Raw genomic sequence first — 20,299 nt, forward strand, 5'->3', positions numbered from 1 at the left:
GGTGGACGAGAAATTTTGGTATACATCAGAGGTCTATGACAGCTACACAATAAACAAATCATGTTATGACATACAATGTATTAGCTGGTTGTATTACATTTGATGTATTCTAGAATTTCTCATGGTGGACATAGAGTTAGAGAGAGAATGATTACATCATATAACATGGCACTGCTCACTTTCTCAAGGAAAGATTATTTGTTGTAAGTGATCTGTAAAGTGTCCATGTTTGTGACGAGTGTGGCTTGATAGCCACTATAAATCTCTATAGAAATTTTTTCCAATGCAATGGATGCAAAAACTAAACTGACTTTAGTCGGGTGATTTTTTTTAGTATTTCTCTTCAAAGTCCTTGTTTCGATGTTTGAGTCAATTTCCTGAGTTTACTTTCTAATGATGGATCCACATTCCTTATGCTTGCAAGCTACTCTTTCAAGAGCTGATAGCCATGTGCCCCTAGAATGGCTACTAAAGAGGATAGCAGCTAGTAGAAGAAATAGTTAGTGAGAAGGCAAAAAGATATATCTTTAAATATTCGTATATTTCATCTAGAACCATAAAATTATTGCTTCATCTGTACAAAATCTTAACAAAAGTTCATCACTATCACTTTTTTATTCTTCATAAATAAATAAAAAATTCAAGCAAGTTATGACAAATTTGATTCGAAAATTTGAGTATGAAGAATTTATAATTTGGTAAACAAAAATATTTGAGGTGAAAAGAAAAATCTACATTCTTAATGTACCATGGACTATTAACTTAAGTAATTACTATTGATGGCTTTTACTTGGTCTTATTATACTGGCATTGCTTTATTTATTAAATAAAGAGGAAAATTGAAGAATTGAAATGACAGTTTAAGGGTTTGACAATTAGTTCTTCCTCTTTTTTTTTCAAATAGAACAATTGCTACTTGGTTGCTTAGTGCATATTTTATTGGGTGACCAATTTTAGATTCAGATAAGTCAATTGAATTTTGGGTTAATTGGGTGGTAGAAAAGTAATCTTCACCAACCCCAATTTGTAATTTGATTTGATTCAAATTATATTCGGATCATATCAAAACTTTGGGTTGAGTTCAGACTAGATCGAGTTCGAATCATATTAAATGGGACATATTTAGGTTATACAAATTCAAATCCTTTCAAATGAATTTGGATCATGTTTGGATTTGAGATCATTTCGAGCTTATTTATTTATTTATTTTGAGTTGTTTAACAAATTATCTTTGTTATTAGAAGATTGTTTTGATAGAGTTGTCTGATTTTACTTCATTTTTACTAATTTTCAATTAAAAAAATAAAAATAATACTTATAATTCATAATAATATAAAATCTAGTATAGTATTTAAAGAATTGTACATAATAATATAAAGTTAAAATCAATGTAGATATAATACAGAAACTAAAAAAGTAAAATTATGCCCTCACATATAATTAAATAACCAAACTATCTCAAACACAACAAATATTTACTCATTTGAAAGAGGTTTTAATTAAATATCCTTTAATAGTTTGAAAATTATTTAAATACCTCTTTGTTCATTAGGTGGGACTATTGAACCTACTAAATTCATCTCTACACCCATTTTAATAAAATAAATTCATCACTAAGAATTTAAAATTTAAAAATCTCAAAATTACCCTTTACTAATATTTTTCTCTCCCTACTCACGATTATATAGTCTCTCTCTACTTTTGCATTCTACAAATTAATGATTAATTTCATTTTCTTTTGGAATAATTTTTTAACCTTTTTTTAGCAAATCGTTAATCTCTATTTTATGCCTTATATATATATATATATATATGGAGAGAGAGAGAGAGAGAGAGAGAGAGAGAATGTTTCAATTCGAAATTTTAAAGTGCGAAAAAGTACGGGAAAACTTTAAAACCGTATAGTTTTAAAGGCTTAAAACTGTAAGCCTTTAAAGCCGTAGCTTTCCCGGACTTTCCTGCACTTTAAAATCTCTGACCAGAAAACTATATATATATATATATATATATATATATATATATATAGTGTGTGTGTGTGTGTGTGTGTGTATTATATTTACTAACTTTTGTGATCGATAAAGATTCATTTCTTGATATTCATTAACTTGCTAGTAAAATTTTGTCAATGCATTCTGCTCCTCTTATTTTATGACAACGTATAATAAAATTATTTATTTATGGTTAAAAGAAAATATATGAAGGAATTGATGAGAATTGAGGAATTAAGAATGAAATGAGAAGAAAGATCTAATTAAGTAATTATATAAAAAATTATTTTAATATCGTACTAGTCCTAATTATGAATTTGAAAAGCTCATTATTAGTTTCAAGTACAAGTACTCTTGTCATTTTGACGTAGATAATTAGTTCTGTTTTGCCTTAGAACGCAGTGTAGAAAAGCTCTTTCTACATTTTGATGGTGGTGTGGAATTAAGTAATAGTAATGAATACGAGTTGCTTGAATCTATTCTTTTCAATTCGTCATTTATAATATTGGATACTATAAATTGTCACATTCCCAAGCGTTGTGGATTAGTTTCTTGGACTTTACTCAAGGTTATATCCATTGCTTCTACGCTTTTGTATAATGATGTGATTGAAACTATTTTATTAGGCATTCCGAGTCTTGAATGCTTGAAGTTGAAACATTATAATGTATTTTCAAGCTTATTGTTTGATCTTCAAGTTTGATTGAGTTTGTAGCAGATAATTGTTGATGTTTATTGTTATAGGTGTCAGTGTACAAGTGTACACAACAAGTAATATAATGATAAGTATTCATATTATATTTACAAAAATTGATGTTATAGGACTTGTTACAGTACAATTTCAATCTAATTAAAATAAAATAGTTAACAAAATTAATGAACTAACAAAATAAAATAAAAAAATGCAATAACTAGAAAGCACTAATGAAAAATCTCAAGGCAAACACAAAAATAAACTCAACAGGAAAAGAGAAGTTGAGTGATTAAACTCACTTAATGATGTTGATTATTTTTTCAATTATGATTCTGTTACTACATCATCTACTACAGCACTGGGCAAAATTCTTTATGCATTCTCAGCTATCGCATGTTGGATATTTTATATCTAAATGCAACCTGACAATAACCAGTTGTTATGCTAATATTAGATATAACAGTATGCGTTCTACGTTTCAATTGTCCTACAAGGTGAATCATTATCTCTAGTTCTTCACTAATTTTAGATTAAGTATGTCTCTATTCAAATCGAGATTAACTCAACTTGGGAAATTCAATCTAAAACCATGTATTCATGTATTGTCTTAATTTGTTCCATTAAGTCAGACATTTTTTAGGCTCCTTCTAAGCTAATATCCACTAAATAGGTGGTCAACCGAAGTAAGGATTTGTAATAAGTAAAATCAAGATAAAATTCTATAGCAGATTCTGAGCAACACACATATAAATGTCATTAACCATTAAGCTTGTCTAAAACCCAATTATATCAAAGTTTAGTTCATGATATGCAATAAAACAGTAACAATACTTGTTTTTGCCATCAAATAAATTCTCATAGAGTGATGAAAATAAGAAATAAAGATAAAGAATTGAGTTCCGCTAGGTGTTTGTTATATCTCCTTCTTTTTCTTCTGAAATCTCTTGTTGTAGCCCTCAACTCTCTCTTATTCTTTTTTTCTCTGTTATTTTTCATGAGTGATAGCTCCCTTTTTTTTTTCTTTCACTTGTGCTCGTTTTATATCTTGGAATTACGACAACCAAAAGCATGTGGCCACATGTTTCCTTTTTTGGAAACCTCGAATCGTATATCTTTTTGTGCCGCGTGTTGCTACTTTGTCAATTAACACGCGCGTAATCTTGTCTGCTGGTGCTCTCGGATTATTGCAGCAATAGCCATAACATCTTCTCTGAGTCAGTCTTGTTTTAATTCATCTACTAACAAGTCCTTTATCATCTCTGCAAGTTTGCTGTTGCAGCATTCCATCCTTAAAACTTGAGATTTGTTATCATCTACAATCACGCACATAATCAGAGCACAAAGTGATCTAAAACAACATCGATTTATTAAAAATAAACTTAAACAGATGCTTATACAAAATATAACTAAAAATGCAATAAAAACACATAATTTACTCTCTAAATAATATTGGTTTAAATCTAAAATTGTCATTATAACTCTCATTTCATAGAGTTATCAATAATGTTAAGGAAGATATTGGAACTGTGATGGAAATATCAGCTTTTAATGTTTATTCATTGAGCTTATTAGGGTTTATAGGCAAAATGAAGTTCAAGCTCATTAATGATCTATCATCTCTAGAGGGAGCTAATCTCAGTTTCAAGTTGAAAATGAAGCATGCTGGTTACAAAACTCATTGCTACATGTTAAAGGAACTTCTCATGCAGCTTCATCATGTTGAAAAACTTACTATAAGAAATTTGGTGGTGTAAATTCTAATGCTATGGGTGTCAATATACAAATGTACACAACAAGTAATTTAATGACAAGTATTCAAGATCGTCTCTATAGGGATTGATATTATCGGATTTGCTACAGTAATTCTGACAATACAGTTTAGATTAAATTAAAATAAAATAATTAAACAAACTAATAAACAAACTAAATTAAAAATGCAATAAAGGAAATCTTAAATCAAACACGAAAATGCAATCAATAAGAAATGAGTAGTTAAGTGATTAAACTCACTTAATAGTTTTGATTATTTTTCTAATTAAGAACTTGTTGCTACAACATTTACTACAGCGCTGGACAAAATCCCTCATGCATCCTTAGCTGTCACTTGTTAGATATCTTATATCTATATGCAACCTAACAGTGATAAGTTGTTATGCTAACATTAGATATAACATTATGCGTTCTAGGTTCCAATTACCTTACAAGGTGAATCCATATGTCTAGTTTTTCACTAATGTTAGATCAAGTATGACCCTATTCAAATCAATATTAATTCAACTTGGGAAATCCAATCTAAAACCAAGTATTGTCTTAATTTGTTCCACTAAGTCAGACTAAGTTAGATAAGAGAGTTTGGGATTGGAATTGTAGTGAATTGAACCATTTTATTTTAAGTTTTATCCAAGAGCATCTCCGGATGTTGTGGCTCAATCAGGGCTAACCCAATCGTAGGCAAATAAATTATTCGTTTTAATCACGTCCTCTTTACAAATTTAAGTAATTCATGCATTTATGATGTGTTTACTAATCAGTAATCGGAATGGACTGGAATTAGAATAAGCTCGAATAGGCTGGAATCAGAATAAGCTGGAATGTGAATGGGCTGGAACCAGAATCAGGAATGAGAATCAGAATAAATTATTTACTTGAGCTGTAAGAATCGAAATCGGAATGAGATTAATTTCCATTGATGTGTCTACTTTGTGTTGAAATCGGAATAAATTATCATAATTTACTAAAATGCCCTTTTTAATTATTGTCAATTGGTCGTAGTAGTAGTAGTAGTAGTCGTAATAATAATAATAATAATAATATCGTCGTCGTCGTCGTCGTCATCAACATTATTATTGATTTTATTTTTTTACTATTATCATTATTTATGAAAATATTATTATAATTTACTTATTTATCATTATCATTATTTTATTATATTATTATTTACGAAAATATTATATAATTAAAATATGACCACCATTGCTGACCTTTCTACGCGAATCAAGATCGAGAAAAGGAAGTTTTCCACTTATTGACTAAAATCCATTGGCGAATCCTACTCAGCGGAATACGGACGTACTTATGGTAGAACGGGTGAGTCTGGTCTTTCACAATAAAATGATAGATGGAACTACCATTAAATGACTTATTAATATGTTCATAGATCACTTTGGAATGGCATATACATCACACGTCCTAGATCAAGTAAAGACCCTGGGTTCCAGCAAGCCACAATTATATCTATTTCATTAGGCATTGTGATCTTTTAATGATACCTTCTAAGCAATGGCTAGTGAATTATTATTATAATAATAAGTTATTATTATTTATTAAAATATTTTTATAGTTATAATTTATTAATTTATTAATTTTAATTTTTAATTATTATTTAAATCAAAGATAAAATGAGTATTGGGAAGTTTAGTTAGAAGTAAAAAAGTTATTTCTGAAAATGAAGTTTTGATTCCCAAGCACCCCCTTAGGAATCGGGTAATGATTTCCAAATTTGTGGTAACACTACTTTGAATTTTGCAAGTAAACATGTCATTAATTCTGATTTCAAAATTTCTATTCTCATTACTGATAAGTAAACACACCGTTATTTTATTATAAGAGATTATTTATTTAAAATCAAATGTTCTAGCTTTCTTTCTTTATTCAATTTTTCTAGCTCTGTACTTATTCAACAACCATTCTCTTTGGTTAATTGATACCTCTGTGTGGTTGTGGATTTTTTTTTATACGAGACTTTAATCATACATATATGTTAATATTGGACTTGGATCTTATTATATATATTATTAAAAAAATAATGAGTTTACATCTCTTTTTTTAGTATTTTTTCTATGCATATTTTAAGTAGACAAACTTCTTTTCCTATTGTTGATGCTAAAATCTGGTCGCCCTTGGCCCGACCTGATTGGATTACCAACGATTGTGATGACAATGATGAAAAAGGTTGCACTCCATTAGCTTTAGTAATTGCCCGAGCTCCTGGGACTTAAGTAATTCTTCTTCTTCTTTCCAATCATGCGTTCACAGAAACCAATCAGAGACGCCGATAGTTTTTTCAGCATAAACCCTCTGATGCTTAAGTCAGTATACGGTATTTACGAAAAAACTATATGATTTAAGTTACGCACACTAACTGCAATGTTCTTAAAGTAGAATGTATTTAGGATTCTTATGTAGTAATGTCCGCTATCAATTCGACAGAGTTTCCCCTTCTCTCCAATTTTTTTGTATCCCTCTCTCTCTTTTTTCTTAGCTTTTATAGATAGTTGTTCCATGTTTCTAGGCCCTTCCCATGCCCGTTAAACGTGGGTGATCAAGGGCCTCAAGAGGCCTTCAACCGCCGAAAGTGGATAAATGTGGAGAATCGTGTTCTCTTCAGCAGTTTGGGTCATAACGAAACTGTCGCGTGGGTGTGAGATCGTGTCCTCTCTCTGATTAACAAGAACTTGGTCGATATGAACCTCTGGTCAGTATTCATTTCTTATTGGTACATGCTCCATAATGGAATACAGCCAAAGAATTTGTTCATAATATTTAGCCGAGGAGACTTGTCCGTGGGTGAGAAATTAAGAGATGCTTGACTGATACTTTTTATTACTCAACACCAATAAATGGAGGAAACAAGCGTATACGATACGAACACAATATAATAGTTTCTAAGAACAACTAAATAATAATAGACATTTTACAGTAGATGATAAATTAACGGATTTGCATTCTAGGGCAAAATAAAAATTCAAAGGCACAGTTCCCACTTTGCACACAAAGAGATTAATCTTTTCTTGAAAAAAAAAAGAAAAAGAAAAAAGAAATCGACAGAGAACTGAAATGGGTTCAGTTACCTGTAATCCCTTGGCTCCACCTAGTACTCATCTTCTGCTCAATCCCTCGAAGATTCCCAAGTTTTGTCATTCGGTTCGTTATTTGCTTTAATTAAAACCCTTTCTTTGTTTACTCAAATTTTTGAACAGAAAAGCATTTCTGTTTTATCTTATCTGTTTTTGCAGAGAAGACAGCTTCATGGGTCACAAAGAGCTCCCAAAATCATTGCTTATTATGGATTAAAGACACCTCCTTATAAACTTGTGAGTGAAATGGTTTGTTTCTGTAAATGGGCTGGACAAGCCTATGGAAATTGACATTTTACTTCGCTGAATTTTATTTTATTTTTTAGGATGCTTTAGAGCCTTATATGAGCAAGCGGACGCTGGAAGTGCATTGGGGAGAGCTTCATCGTGGCTATGTGGAAGGTTTGAATAAACACCTTGCGAAAGATGATGTGTTGTATGGATACACTTTGGATGAACTTGTTAAAGTTTCTTATAACAGTGGAAACCCTTTACCCGTATTCAACAATGCTGTACAGGTACGGTTGAAACTCTCTGCTTGGTGGCTTCATGATATAATGTCTATTCTTGTTAATGTTAAAATTGTTTTGAGTGAAGTTTGCTAAAAGTGGCTCATAAATTGGTGTGTCTGATTAATTTGTTTGACTTTAAAACAAATTTTTGGGTTTATATATAATAGCTTTTCAGCAAATGTTAAAGCTTGGAGTTTAACTTCAGAATAAAGTGAATGTTGATGTTATACCACATTCTCTTGCTTTATTGTATGATTAGTGAAATCGTTGATTGTTATTATCAATGAAATTTGAAGTTTTAATTATTGAAAAGAAGAGGAAGAATTTAGTTCAGAGTTCAATACTGTTTTTGAATCCATTCACGTTAGGACTTAGGAATGAAAGGGGCTTGGTTTACATTTATGCATTATATAATTAAAAACAGAAAAGCCTTATATCTAAGATTTGGCTTATTTTCCAAATTTTGGGTTTGGTCTTCTATGGTCCAATAGTGTCATATTTAGGATCAGTTGAAACCCACCCAATTTTTTGATCAAGAAGCCAAAGAGCTTCTCTATGCCATTTTATAGTACTTTACAATATTGACCTTGGTTGATGCATGTTACTGGTTTTCCATATTGTAGATAGAGCTTCAGAAGTAAACAAACCTTTATGGAATGGGAAATTCTTACAGGCAACAACAGTTAACCTAGTCGGTGTCTTGGAGTGCTTTATCCTTTGTATGTTTCTAGAGTTCTTAAGGATGAACTTGTTTACATTTCACCCTGTTTAAATAATTTTAATGTCCATTTGAAGTGGTAACACTAATGTGAAATCTTTGGTTTTAACCTGCCACTGCAGGTCTGGAACCATGACTTCTTTTGGGAGTCCATGCAGCCTGGAGGAGGTGACATACCCAAATATGGAGTACTTGAGCAGATTGAAAAGGACTTTGGTTCCTTTACAAATTTCAAAGAGAAGTTTATAGGAGCTGCCCTCACATTGTTTGGCTCTGGCTATGTTTGGCTTGTTTGTAAGCTCTTTGTTAAGTTGGTTTTCCTTTTAATTGGTGTTACATTGCATTGCATTTTGATTCAGATTTTAGATCTCTTTCATTAAAGTTCCTTATTGTTTCCAAATGTAATGGGTAGGGCTAGGTGACCAAGTATGGTTTTTTAATTTTTTTAGTATGGTTTTTTAATTTTTTATGTGCAACTTAAAGTTCTATGTTTTAGTATGTGGACACACTGTTTTCTGGGCTATTTTTAGACCAACCTTTAGTGTCATGTAAAGTAACTTTTATCAAAACAAGAATAATAAATGACACCTGAAATATACCTTCTTGACTACTTAATAATTTGTTTAGTATCATACTGTGTAGCATGCGCGGTTTTTACATTTAAGTTAGATAGGTCATGAGGGCTGTCATGAATATTTCCCTTCTCTGACCACTGCTTTCCCTCCCCTCCCAAAGCATTTTTGTTCACTTCTTTGATTGTGATGTATCAGAGGATTTGATGTCAGAAAAGTTATGGATCTATGTTTTAGTAAAAGAAATATTTGAAGATGAAATACTGTTTTGCCTGCTGGCTGAGCTTACTAGTAGTATATTCATTTGTCAATCTTAGTTCATTTTGTTGATAACATTTTCCTGCTTGGTGCTACTTTGAAATTTTTCAGTGAAGAGGGAAGAGAGAAGGCTCGCCGTGGTTAAAACATCAAATGCCATAAATCCACTTGTGTGGAATGACATCGTACGATCTTAATCCCTTTGAGTGAATACTCTGTTTCCATTTTAACAATTGCATTAAACATCTTTCCTCATGCAGCCCATCATCAGTTTGGATATGTGGGAGGTAAGCGCTCCACACCCCCCCCCCCCCCTCTGTAAATTTGAAACTATTAATCCTTTTTATGCTACATGTTATTTATTTCTCTTTTACTTTTTGCAGCATGCTTATTATCTGGATTACAAGGTATGTAACCTTCATTACCTCATCTGTTTACCTTCCATAAGATGCCATCCATAACAATCCTGTGATTTGTTCTAACAGAATGACAAAGGGACATATGCAAACGTGTTTATGAACCACCTTGTGTCTTGGAATGCTGCAATGTCACGAATGGCTCGTGCAGAGGCCTTCGTGAATTTAGGCGAACCCAAAATTCCGATTGCTTGAAATGTTTCTATGTCGAGAAGCTGCAAGCAAAGGATGTTGCAAGGCCTCTAAAGCAACTGCATAAGGTCTCAAGAAACCCTCTGGATGTAGAAACACATAGGCTACGACTGAGAAGATGTTGTAATGCCGAAAAATTTTGTATTATGTAATATGTTTGTTGTTCAGTTCAATTGAGTAGATTAGAAATTTAAAAGATTAGTATTAGGCATGTAACAGTTCCAAACCGTAACAAATGTGGTGCAATTTAATTTGATTTAAATACAACATATATTATTTTATTTATTTACATGATCAAATTTGAATTTACAATTGCAAAATAAAAATAAACTTTCTAGTTATTTAAACAGAAATGTACAATTTGTCATATGTATTTGTTACTAATTTTAAAAGCCAAAAAAAAAAAAAAAGGGGGAAGCAACGTATGCTCTCTTTCAGATGCAGGAGATGCCCTTCTTTAGACGACCGAGAGAAAACTGAGAGTTCGTTTGATGGAAATGACAGAAATATTGGGTTACACACAGCTGGCAGACAGTTATATCAGACGTCCTTCACAGCATTCTTCTTTCAGGTTCCCGAATACATTTTAGCAATTGCCTTTCATGGGAGTCAGTAGTTTACTCTTAGGTCAATTCTGATCACTATCAGTAAAAGTTTTATTATGACAAATGCCGTTCTTCTTGATGCAGTATGTTATCGATTTTGTTTTCTTTCCAGTGTAGAAGGAATACTGGTGGATAAACAATGCGGGTCTGGTGATGCCGTGTGGTTATAGTTGCGGAAATCATACGCAAAATGGTGATCTATCACAGCTGGTTGGGCTTTCACGTATCTCATCAAGGTCTCTCGTGAGGAACATCACGAACTGATTACTCATGGAGTGCATAGATTCGCCAGTCATCCTAGCTACTGTGGCTTCCACATTCCGTCAGTTGGTACTCAGACAATGCTGTGTAATCCCATGTCCACAATTGGACCTGCAATTGTTGTTTGTCACTCCTTTGCTGATATGATAACACATGGAAGAGTATTTCTTGAGACAGTTTTTTGGATTACGATATGAGGAATATGCCTGGCGAGTTCCTTCTGCCATTTCTGAAGTGATCATATATGAATTCGGTGGGCAGGTTTGTTTTTTTTTTTTAGCCTTTCCATTTAGTAGGGAATAGAATATAATAGAAAGTTCAGAGATTTTTTGAAGCTTAAGAAAATGTTTGTCAGAAATTTAGTTATTGGCCGTAGAGATCCATCATCCCGAGTTATTTTAGTCCATTAGGTTCACGAGTTATTTCTCATAATATATATTGCCTGTTGCTGTTAATTTAGGCATGGGCCGTGCTTCATGTTGTGACAAGAGAGGCACTTCCATTGCTGTGTTACTCAATTTGTCATTTTGATTTGGAATGTAGGCAGTAATGCTGAGTATTTGATTGTGTTCACCATATAAGCTTGTCTTCTTGTTATGGATTTCCAAAGTAAAGAGTGATACTTTTTATTGTTTGTACGGTTGATTCTATTAAAATACTTTTTATTGTTTGTACGGTTGATTCTATTAAAAAATAAATGCATAGATATTTATTCTACTTATTTTGAAATACAGGAGTTTCAATATTTCTTGCACCAGAATCTTCCTCGTCACGACACTCGTGATCTTTGCGAGGATGAGCTAGAGACTTGATACGGCTTCTTGATCAGGTCTTCGGTTGATTGATTCCTCTGGCACCTCCCCATCAGTTTGTTAGTTCAAATCATCACACGAAACAAGGGTTTGCAAAACATTCAAATTATCAAGATTCTGGAAGCTATTCCGGGGTATAACATCATTAACTTTGTTGTTTTTCAGATCATAAAATAGAAGATCAACATAATCGTTCAAGAAAGAACTTGGCTGCCCCCGTTAAAATAACCTACCGACTTTATGCGTCCCGGATTTCTACGACTTAGAGAATCGGATTATCAGCTCGTAGTGGAGAACAATCAATTTGATTTGATTCAGGTGAAAACGAAAACAATTTTGTCTAAGAATCCTTCACGGCATTTTCTTCATTAGCAACCACGCACAAACACCATTCTAATTCTCCCAACTCCAACTCCAACTCCATATAAAAATTATGGTTACCGTTGCGTTGGTACCCACAAGTTGATGAAACAGAGGCAGTGGCAGAAGCACCTCTTCGTAGTCCTCAAGGGCTAAACCAAATGCCACAACCTTATTACGGCAGTCATTATTGTATCTCCCTAACCAATGTAGAGCACCACTTGCATAAACCCCATGTCTTTTATTGAAATTAAGGTGCGGCATATCTCTATTTTTTCTTTTCCAGGAACCGCTTGCTAGGCTATAAACTTGAACCTCAGACAACTTAAAAAAGATCATCCTGGGACATTACAAATCTAACTTGCAATCATTATGAATAAAATCGTAGCCAAATCCATACCCTCAGCCAGAGCAAGCATGGAAACTACAGTCTAAGTTGAGGGGCAAAAACAGAACAAGGCAGTGCTTTCTAGTACAAGAGTTCCAGATAGCCTATATATTAGCAAGTACTGAGTAGTTTAAGGTGTCGGCCGCCCATATGAAGAGGGGAGTGTCCTTTTGTGGCATCTATGTTGGAAGTTTTGAGAACCCATAACCCATAAAGCAGCAACAGCTGGTTTATCCGGAACCTAATTCCTAGGGGCTAGGGGATATTATATAGAAGAAACAAAATCAGCATAACCACGACCAAAATCAACATAGTTTCCACGTCAGAAGCTTAGATCAGTTACTGCACTTGGCCGCAACTATCAAGCAACTGGCCTAATAATGATCGAAAGCTATCCCCAAAGAAATGACTTCAAGTTCAAAGGGATAAAGAATGTTTGAGATAATGCCAAGAAAATATGAATGTCAAAATTAATAATGGGAAAACAAATTTGTTTTTCGTGCCTAGAGCTTAAATCCAGCAAAGTAATATAGAAGAATCACATTGGATTTAATTCAGGGAATGAGAATGAGAAAAGGCTGAAAATTAACTCATGCTGAAAAATAAATTTGCTCGCATGGCCTATAACTTTTCACATCAAAACTGATGACATGTATTGTCTTACAATTTCTTTTACAGCTAGAGATACAACCAGGTTTAACCACCTTCAAACTTTGCGAGCTAAGGTCCTCTGTTTAGCTCCATGCTCCACTACCTTTTTTTCGACAGGTAAGCCTTTCCGTTCCCTCACAGCATCCATGAGTTTTCTTGCTGTATTGTGAAGAACACTAGAACCATCTCCATGCTCTTCCTTCTCCTCCGCTGTTTCGGGTACAAAGAAAGGATCCTCAGGAAGTTCTTCCCAGTGGCTAAGGGCAAGAAGAGCACTTGCAGCACCAGAAGTTTCTTTCCTAAGCTCATCAGCAAAACCAAAACTTTCAGAAACAGGCAAATAAGCATGAACCGTGAAAAGTGCAGAACCTTCCAGCATTTCCTCCTTCAGCACTCGGGCCCGCCTTCGGGAAACCACTCCATACATTTTACTCAAAGAATCAACCGGTGTGTTCAACTCACAAAAATACATGGCTTCAACAAGTCGGGGTTTCTTCTTGAGCACAGCTTGTCTACATGCATCTTTAACAGCTGTCATAACTTGCCCAGAGAAGATGCCATGCTGCTCAGATTGTTGGGAAGTTTCAGAGTCAACATATTTCCCGGCCACAGGAGAGATGTAAGCCTCAACAATAAAAGCCAATCCCCACATTGGTTCATCACATAAAGGACCAGATGCTGTAGCTAGCTGAAATCCAGACACTATGCTGCTCTCGAGAGACTGTGCTTCCACAAATGAAGCTCGATTAACTCCTGGAGGTATCTCCTCAGCTGCATCACCATCATCAGAGTTATCCACAAAGCCTAATCTCTCAGATACATGAGCAGAACCCCTTACAAGAACAGAGGACTCAGTATCAATTTGTTTATCATCTGGTTTGAAGAGGATGTTAGGACCAATCTGCCTTGGACCAAGTGCCCAAATCCTCCTAAGAAGTTTCTGCCACTTTACTTTACATTTCTCCATCCGATACTGGTCATTCTCATTCCCAGCAGAAATATGATCCTCCACGGCATCCATTATGCGTTTTCTGAGAGCTTCAATTGGGTTATCGTCCTCACCACTGCTTGATCTCTGGGTTTCCAAACTTTTATTGGCTTGCCCTCCAATAATAATTCCAAGCAAATCAGCACACTCATCAAGCACCTTAGTCACCGTAAAAGGAAGTTTCATGACTTGCACTCGAACAACACATCTCCCATTTGGAGTTGTTTTCTCAAAATAATCTGAGCTCCCACTCAACAATATCACATTCTGTAATGGATTAGATGTATCGCCCTCAATGGTCTCTTTATAGGACACAAGAGGCGGAGAGACTTCCAAACTTACCTTAGCAAACCTCTCCTTCAAATCCTTTATGCATCTTTCCAGATGAACCTCTCCTGCAGCAGCAAGTACATTTTCCCCACGAGATGAAACAGAAACCTCCACAAATGGATCTGCTCGATTCAGAAGCCTCAAACCTTTCATCAAAGCGCCCATATCTGCTGGATCAGATGGTTCAATTGCAACTCTTAAAGTGGGGGAAACCTGGAATACCATACTCGAGAAAGGCCAACAGTTTCTTGTAGATGAAAGAGTTGCACTCTTCAATATTTGCTGACCCAGACCTCGGATCGCCACAACATTTCCTGCCTTGGCAGATGCTACTGGTTTCAAGCCTTGACCCATCATTAGATATAAGGATTGCAACTCTGCTTCTTGTATGTGCTTCTGCATTGATTCCACCTTTAATGGATCATACAAAGCTGAAAGCACAAAAACTCTTTGTCCTGAATAAAGAACTCCACTAAAGATTCTTGCAAATGCAAGGAAGCACTCTTCTGATTCACCATTTCCACCTTTGTCAGCATAATTGTCCAAAATCTCCCCATTTGAACCTCTTTGAGGCAGCATTTTGATAGGGACAGCAAACATCTTCGAAACGAAAGCAACACATGGAGCTTCTGGGCTAGAATTACAAACCTCAACTGACTTTCTCACAAAATCAGCCTCTGTTAGTACATTGCAATCAACATCATTATCCAAAATCTCTCTTTTAGGAAGCAAACGGGAAATCCGATAGGATTGAGCAGAAATTGGGTCAGGTATACATTTCACTACCATCGACAAGATTGCATCAGATAGAGGGAGCCAATGGCTCAGGACAGCCTGAAGCACAGCCTTTGGATCCTTGTTCTGCAATTCACGAGGCGGAATAGACAAATTAAATGATTTAATCACTTTCTCAAGCACCCCTTTATCCCCATCTGGTTCTAAAGCAGCCTGGTAAACCTGCCATAATGGCTCTAGAACAAACTGTACAAACATGGGCCGAGCCTTAGTCCCTGTACTTATTCCCTTCTTCCCCACAATCATCTTTGTCTTTGGATTGAAATACCGAGGACCCCACAAAGCCTTCTCCAATGCAGCAGTGCTTGCCCCAAGTTTTGTAGCATAAAATTCGGCAAACTCACTTATGCTAAAACCCCATCCATCCAATCCGCACACAAATGCTACATTACCCTTCTGCGGTTGAAATGTATCTTCCTCATCATCCTCTATAAACTGAAGATTCTCATCGCCTAGCTTCTCTGATGGCACCGAAAGTAAAGAATCTACATCAGACAAATACTTCTCCGACTTATACGCACTCATAATCCCATTCACTTCATGAACAATCCTCAACAACCGGTTATACGCTTCCAACGGAGTCAACTTCAACTCAGAAATCAACCTATCAATCTTATTAAGTACCAAACACGGAGTCAACTTCTCAATCCAAGATTGCCGCAAAACGGCATGAGTCTGAATGTGAACACCCTCAACAGCATCAACCAACACCAATGCACCATCACTCAAACGAGCAGCGGTGGAAACCTCACTACAAAAGTCCATATGGCCAGGGGAGTCTATAAGGTTAATAGCATAATCTTTATAATGAAGAGCAATCGAAGAGCTCTTCATCGTAATAGCACGCCTTTGTTCCTCATCAAGATAATCCATAAACCTAAGTTTACCAGCTAGTTTAGGGTGAAGTAAACCGCCGCCGGTGGCGGCAATCAGATGATCAGCAAGTGTTGTCTTACCGTGATCAACATGAGCCAGTATGCATATGTTTCGGATTTTTCGTGTATCAGAGTCACCCATTTTATCAATTTAATTCAAAGAGAAAAGAAAAAGAGGGGAAAAAATGGGATTTTTAACAGAAGAAAGTGAAAATAAAACAGAATAAAATAAAACCCTTAATAATAATATTGAGGTTTGATTATTCTGTTGGGTTCTTTTCTGTGGAGAATTGGTGAAACCCTAGAATGGAAAGTGCATTCGGTGTTGACGAGAGACAGATGGTGAAAGTTGAAAATACAAAAGCACATTTTTTATTAAGGAAGTAGAGACTGGAGATGGTACCCTTGTTCTTCTGATCAAAACCGCGACGCTGCACGGCCGACGGCGGAAGAAAGAAATTTCCGTTTTAGGTACTAACGCGGAGACAAACAGCTTAGCTAAATGGCAAGCTGTGCTCGTTGGGCTGGGCCGACTGGTTGCCGAATTCTGAAAAGAGAAGCCTTTTGCCGCCCCTCAAAATTTCTCTTAAAACTCTTTTTTTTTTTTAAATACTTAAAATTATTTAAATAACTAAAGATAAATTAATTAATTCCTTATTATGAGTACAATAATTAAATAAATTGTGCTTTTAATACAAATTTTCATTTCATTTCATTTCATAATTTATATTTATATTTTGAATGTTAACTAATTTTATAAAAAAAAAAGTGTTTAGAGTTATGAAGATAAACATTATGTAATAAGAAAAAGTAATTTTTGATTTTAAGATTTGTACATATTTTATAAATAAAAATTTGAAAGAACTACTTTTTTTTCTTAGAGTGAAAATTTATGGAAAGAAGGCGAATTTTAATAGATGAGTTTTTTTCATAAATTAAATTGAGCGTATTTTAAAAATAAAATGCAAAAGGAGTGTTACAAGGATTTCAAAGGGATGTTAAATTTGCAAAAAGAGTGTTATAAGGATTTAAAAAGGAGTGTCTTTTGGAGCTTTAAATATTGATATGGCTCTTTAAATAAGATTTTATTACTTATTTGAAGAGTCATATCAACATTTAAAGTTCTAAAAGACACTCTAATTAAAATTCTTCAAATAAGAATTGATTCTCTCTCGTCAAATTTGGAGAGTTAATTTCTCACTCATCAATTTATATTTTATTACTTTTCATTAAAGAAAGAGGGAGAAGTGCTTTAATTGCTATTGACTTTTCCTTTAAAAAAATAATTATTTGATTAAAATAATATTAACTTATTTATATTTAAAGAGTCTTTTGGAGAATATCATATTTTTTCACCCTTCTATTTGCCACATAGATAAGCAAATAAGTATTTGAAGAGTAAAATTTATAGAGGTTTTTTAAGATGTTCTTAAATTTGTGAACTACCTGAATTTGGTTTTGTGTTAAATAACCACCCAAGTATTTTACGTAGCGACCCTACATTTTCATTTTGAATGATATAGTACAGTCTTGAAATTTATAGAGGTCAAGATTAGAAATCTACTTTTATTAACAATCTATTAAATTTTATCTAAAGAAATTAGAAAGAGTCCCATGAAAAATTAAATTGAACAATGTTAAAAGAACCAGCCCATCATTGAGCTGCTGCCCATCCTATGATTTGAAATGCCATTTATTTTTTTAGAATTTATTTATCTAATTGTGTGAACATTTTAAGTTCTTATTGCTGCTTTAGAAAAATAGTGTTCACTGTTGACGAGTTTTATATCATTGTCTTGTTGGAAGTAAAACATATCTCATTTTTTATGATTTCAAGCATTTTATGTAAATTTACTTAAAATAGTTCTTTTGAAGTAATTTTTACTGTATCTCATCACTCCTCATTTAAATTAAACTAAATGTATTTTCTTAAATTTGAATTTTTCGACTTCTTACTTTCAATACAAGAAACTAACCACCGACTAAAATATTTTGAATCAAGCATCAAATTATTAATATTGGACTCTTGTTTAAAAAAAAAAAACAAAATTGATGTCCTAGAATCGGCAGGCACCATCAGTTTAAATCCAATTTTGAACAGACACCATCTTGTCGATTTTGCTATGTATCAAGGTGAGGTAAAACTGAAAACTGAGAATCCTTATCCAATCCAACACTGGGTAGGTTTATTTACAGAGTTGGATACATAACATTATTGATTCAAATCATGTAAATCAATTATAAGTTAGTTCTTGCGTTGTTTTCCTTCATGGAGGACTTGAAGCGCAGCAGCAACAGGCTCTTTATATTGATACTGAAATGTCGTCGAGAGATTCAGAATTTCGGATTCATCAATGAAACCGCATTTATGGCGTTGTAGGAGACCGTACGCCTATCTCTCCTCTCCCTTCATTTGCCAAACCCTCCTCCTCCTTTTCGCCCTCCTTTCTCTCGAATTCACTATCCTGTACATTCTGTATATCAGTGTAACAATACAACAAAGTATGATGATTATTTGAGGATTTTGTTAGCCGTAGCTTATCAGAAAATAATATCCGATTAGAATTAACATACTAGTAACAACCGTGACAAATTTACAATATTTGATGGGCAAGATCTAATAATTGTGTTTTGCTTGCTTTTGTGCAAATTTACAGAAACTAGCAAACGTACGTCTTGATACTTATATGGTTTATTTGCAACAATCTTAATAACAATATTTTTCTTTTTCCTTTTCAAAGATTCCTATTAACAAGATAAACAAATACCGATTGAAAGGGAACTGAAAGCCATGGGCAGGCGATGAGTTGGATCAAATTCGTTCTCTGCTTAAATATTACCTTGCATTTGCAGCAGCCATGCATCATATAAACACACACATATATATAGACTTGTTGCATGCCTCTCTGCAAGTTGAAGAATTAAATAGCTAGCCTTCGAGTTGTCTTCTGCGATCGTCATTAGCGAGTTAAAAAACAGGCGTCGATCACTCAACCCCAAGGACTTCAGCATCAACCCACCCACCTCTTCAGCATGATTTGGATTGGGCGAAGCCCTTGAGGGAGAGTGAACGACTCTACTGCTTTGGTTTCTTTGTCACACGTCAAGATTCTGTTGCTTAGTTGTAGATACACTCACTCGAAAAAGGAAAATGAGAAAGCCGGAGTCGATCACTCTGCCCTAAGGGCTTCAGCGTCGATCCATCACCACTCATTTGAGCATATGTACGTTATATATGGATCGAAGAGAAGCCCTTGAGGGAGAGTGAACGACGATTGCTTTTGTATATTTCTAACCCTAGCTAACTAACAATATATGTGTTTTTTATCCTGGCGCCTTCGTCTCCCTCCATTTGCCTTAATTTATAGCCTCAAACTATATTGTACGTGCATGCTTTTAAGTCCACGTTTCAATATGAGAAAGTTACGTTTCTGGATTACAGATGATCATGATAATTATAGAATAAGTTCCTCATCACTTTGCAAATCAACAAATAATCTGGAATCTTTATATTGTCTCAAACATTCACGTGATCTTTTTCGATTTTAATTTGCTACTATCAAACAGTTTAATTAGATGAATACTTAACACAATCCTATCTCTATCTCTAAGATTTGAACATTAATAATTGAAAAGGATTACAAGTGGTGGCTCTTTTCACTTACTACTTGTGCGGTTCGGATGCTACCAAAGATATTCACTTCAGTTGCTAATAGATATAGTGTCGATTCGTTGCCTCTTGAGTACATTTAAGAGGTATACACAGCACTTGTATATCAAAAAGGAATATAATCGAGTGATTAGATGAGAATCCTGATCTCTATCAAGGACTATAGAATCCTAAGTTGACATTCCTACATTATACAAATCAACTTTGTAAGCCTAATTCCCGTACACGTCTAATAGATGTGAATTCATATGCAAAGTAAGCTATAACTTACGAGCAGTTTAGGGTTCTAATTTCGCTCCTGTGAGAGAAAAGGTAGTTTGATTAATACTATTCAAACAAAAATGCACTGAAAAGGATA

General features: G+C 34.3%; 3 protein-coding genes across 4 annotated transcripts; 2 read left to right on the forward strand and 1 right to left on the reverse strand.

The window, feature by feature from the left end:
* The first annotated feature begins 7,271 nt into the window (after nucleotides 1–7,271).
* Nucleotides 7,272–10,452, forward strand: LOC18043563 (superoxide dismutase [Fe] 3, chloroplastic). 2 transcript variants are annotated; one of them, XM_006437569.2, is made up of 8 exons: nucleotides 7,272–7,605; nucleotides 7,698–7,775; nucleotides 7,865–8,056; nucleotides 8,891–9,062; nucleotides 9,710–9,783; nucleotides 9,859–9,885; nucleotides 9,982–10,005; nucleotides 10,084–10,452. In XM_006437569.2, exons 1-8 carry the CDS (start codon nucleotides 7,519–7,521, stop codon nucleotides 10,207–10,209), a joined length of 780 nt encoding a protein of 259 aa, XP_006437632.1. In that variant the 5' UTR covers nucleotides 7,272–7,518; the 3' UTR covers nucleotides 10,210–10,452. The 2 variants fall into 2 exon arrangements, with proteins under 2 accessions (XP_006437632.1, XP_024041811.1); XM_024186043.1 differs by lacking the exon at nucleotides 9,859–9,885.
* Nucleotides 10,453–10,697: 245 nt separating this feature from the next.
* Nucleotides 10,698–11,884, forward strand: LOC112099172 (protein-S-isoprenylcysteine O-methyltransferase A). The gene is given in 7 exon segments (XM_024186285.1): nucleotides 10,698–10,724; nucleotides 10,727–10,873; nucleotides 10,875–10,967; nucleotides 10,969–11,010; nucleotides 11,012–11,227; nucleotides 11,229–11,333; nucleotides 11,807–11,884. Coding segments are annotated over 7 exon segments (708 nt in total).
* Nucleotides 11,885–13,205: 1,321 nt separating this feature from the next.
* On the reverse strand, nucleotides 13,206–16,827 carry LOC18043564 (elongation factor-like GTPase 1). The gene has a single exon (XM_006437570.2). It carries the CDS (start codon nucleotides 16,411–16,413, stop codon nucleotides 13,339–13,341), a length of 3,075 nt encoding a protein of 1,024 aa, XP_006437633.1. The 5' UTR covers nucleotides 16,414–16,827; the 3' UTR covers nucleotides 13,206–13,338.
* Between the last annotated feature and the right edge of the window lie 3,472 nt (nucleotides 16,828–20,299).

Source organism: Citrus clementina, unplaced genomic scaffold (assembly GCF_000493195.1).
Source record: "Citrus clementina cultivar Clemenules unplaced genomic scaffold, Citrus_clementina_v1.0 scaffold_4, whole genome shotgun sequence".
NCBI lineage: Eukaryota > Viridiplantae > Streptophyta > Magnoliopsida > Sapindales > Rutaceae > Citrus > Citrus x clementina.

Excerpts from the sequence above, each read along its gene's own strand:
- LOC18043564 (XM_006437570.2), bottom strand. The coding sequence starts at position 16,413 with ATGGGTGACTCTGATACACGAAAAATCCGAAACATATGCATACTGGCT.
- LOC18043563 (XM_006437569.2), top strand. The coding sequence starts at position 7,519 with ATGGGTTCAGTTACCTGTAATCCCTTGGCTCCACCTAGTACTCATCTT. Across the intron at positions 8,057-8,890 it reads TATTCAACAATGCTGTACAG|GTCTGGAACCATGACTTCTT; the intron begins GTACGGTTGAAA and ends CTGCCACTGCAG. Across the intron at positions 9,784-9,858 it reads CACTTGTGTGGAATGACATC|CCCATCATCAGTTTGGATAT; the intron begins GTACGATCTTAA and ends TTCCTCATGCAG.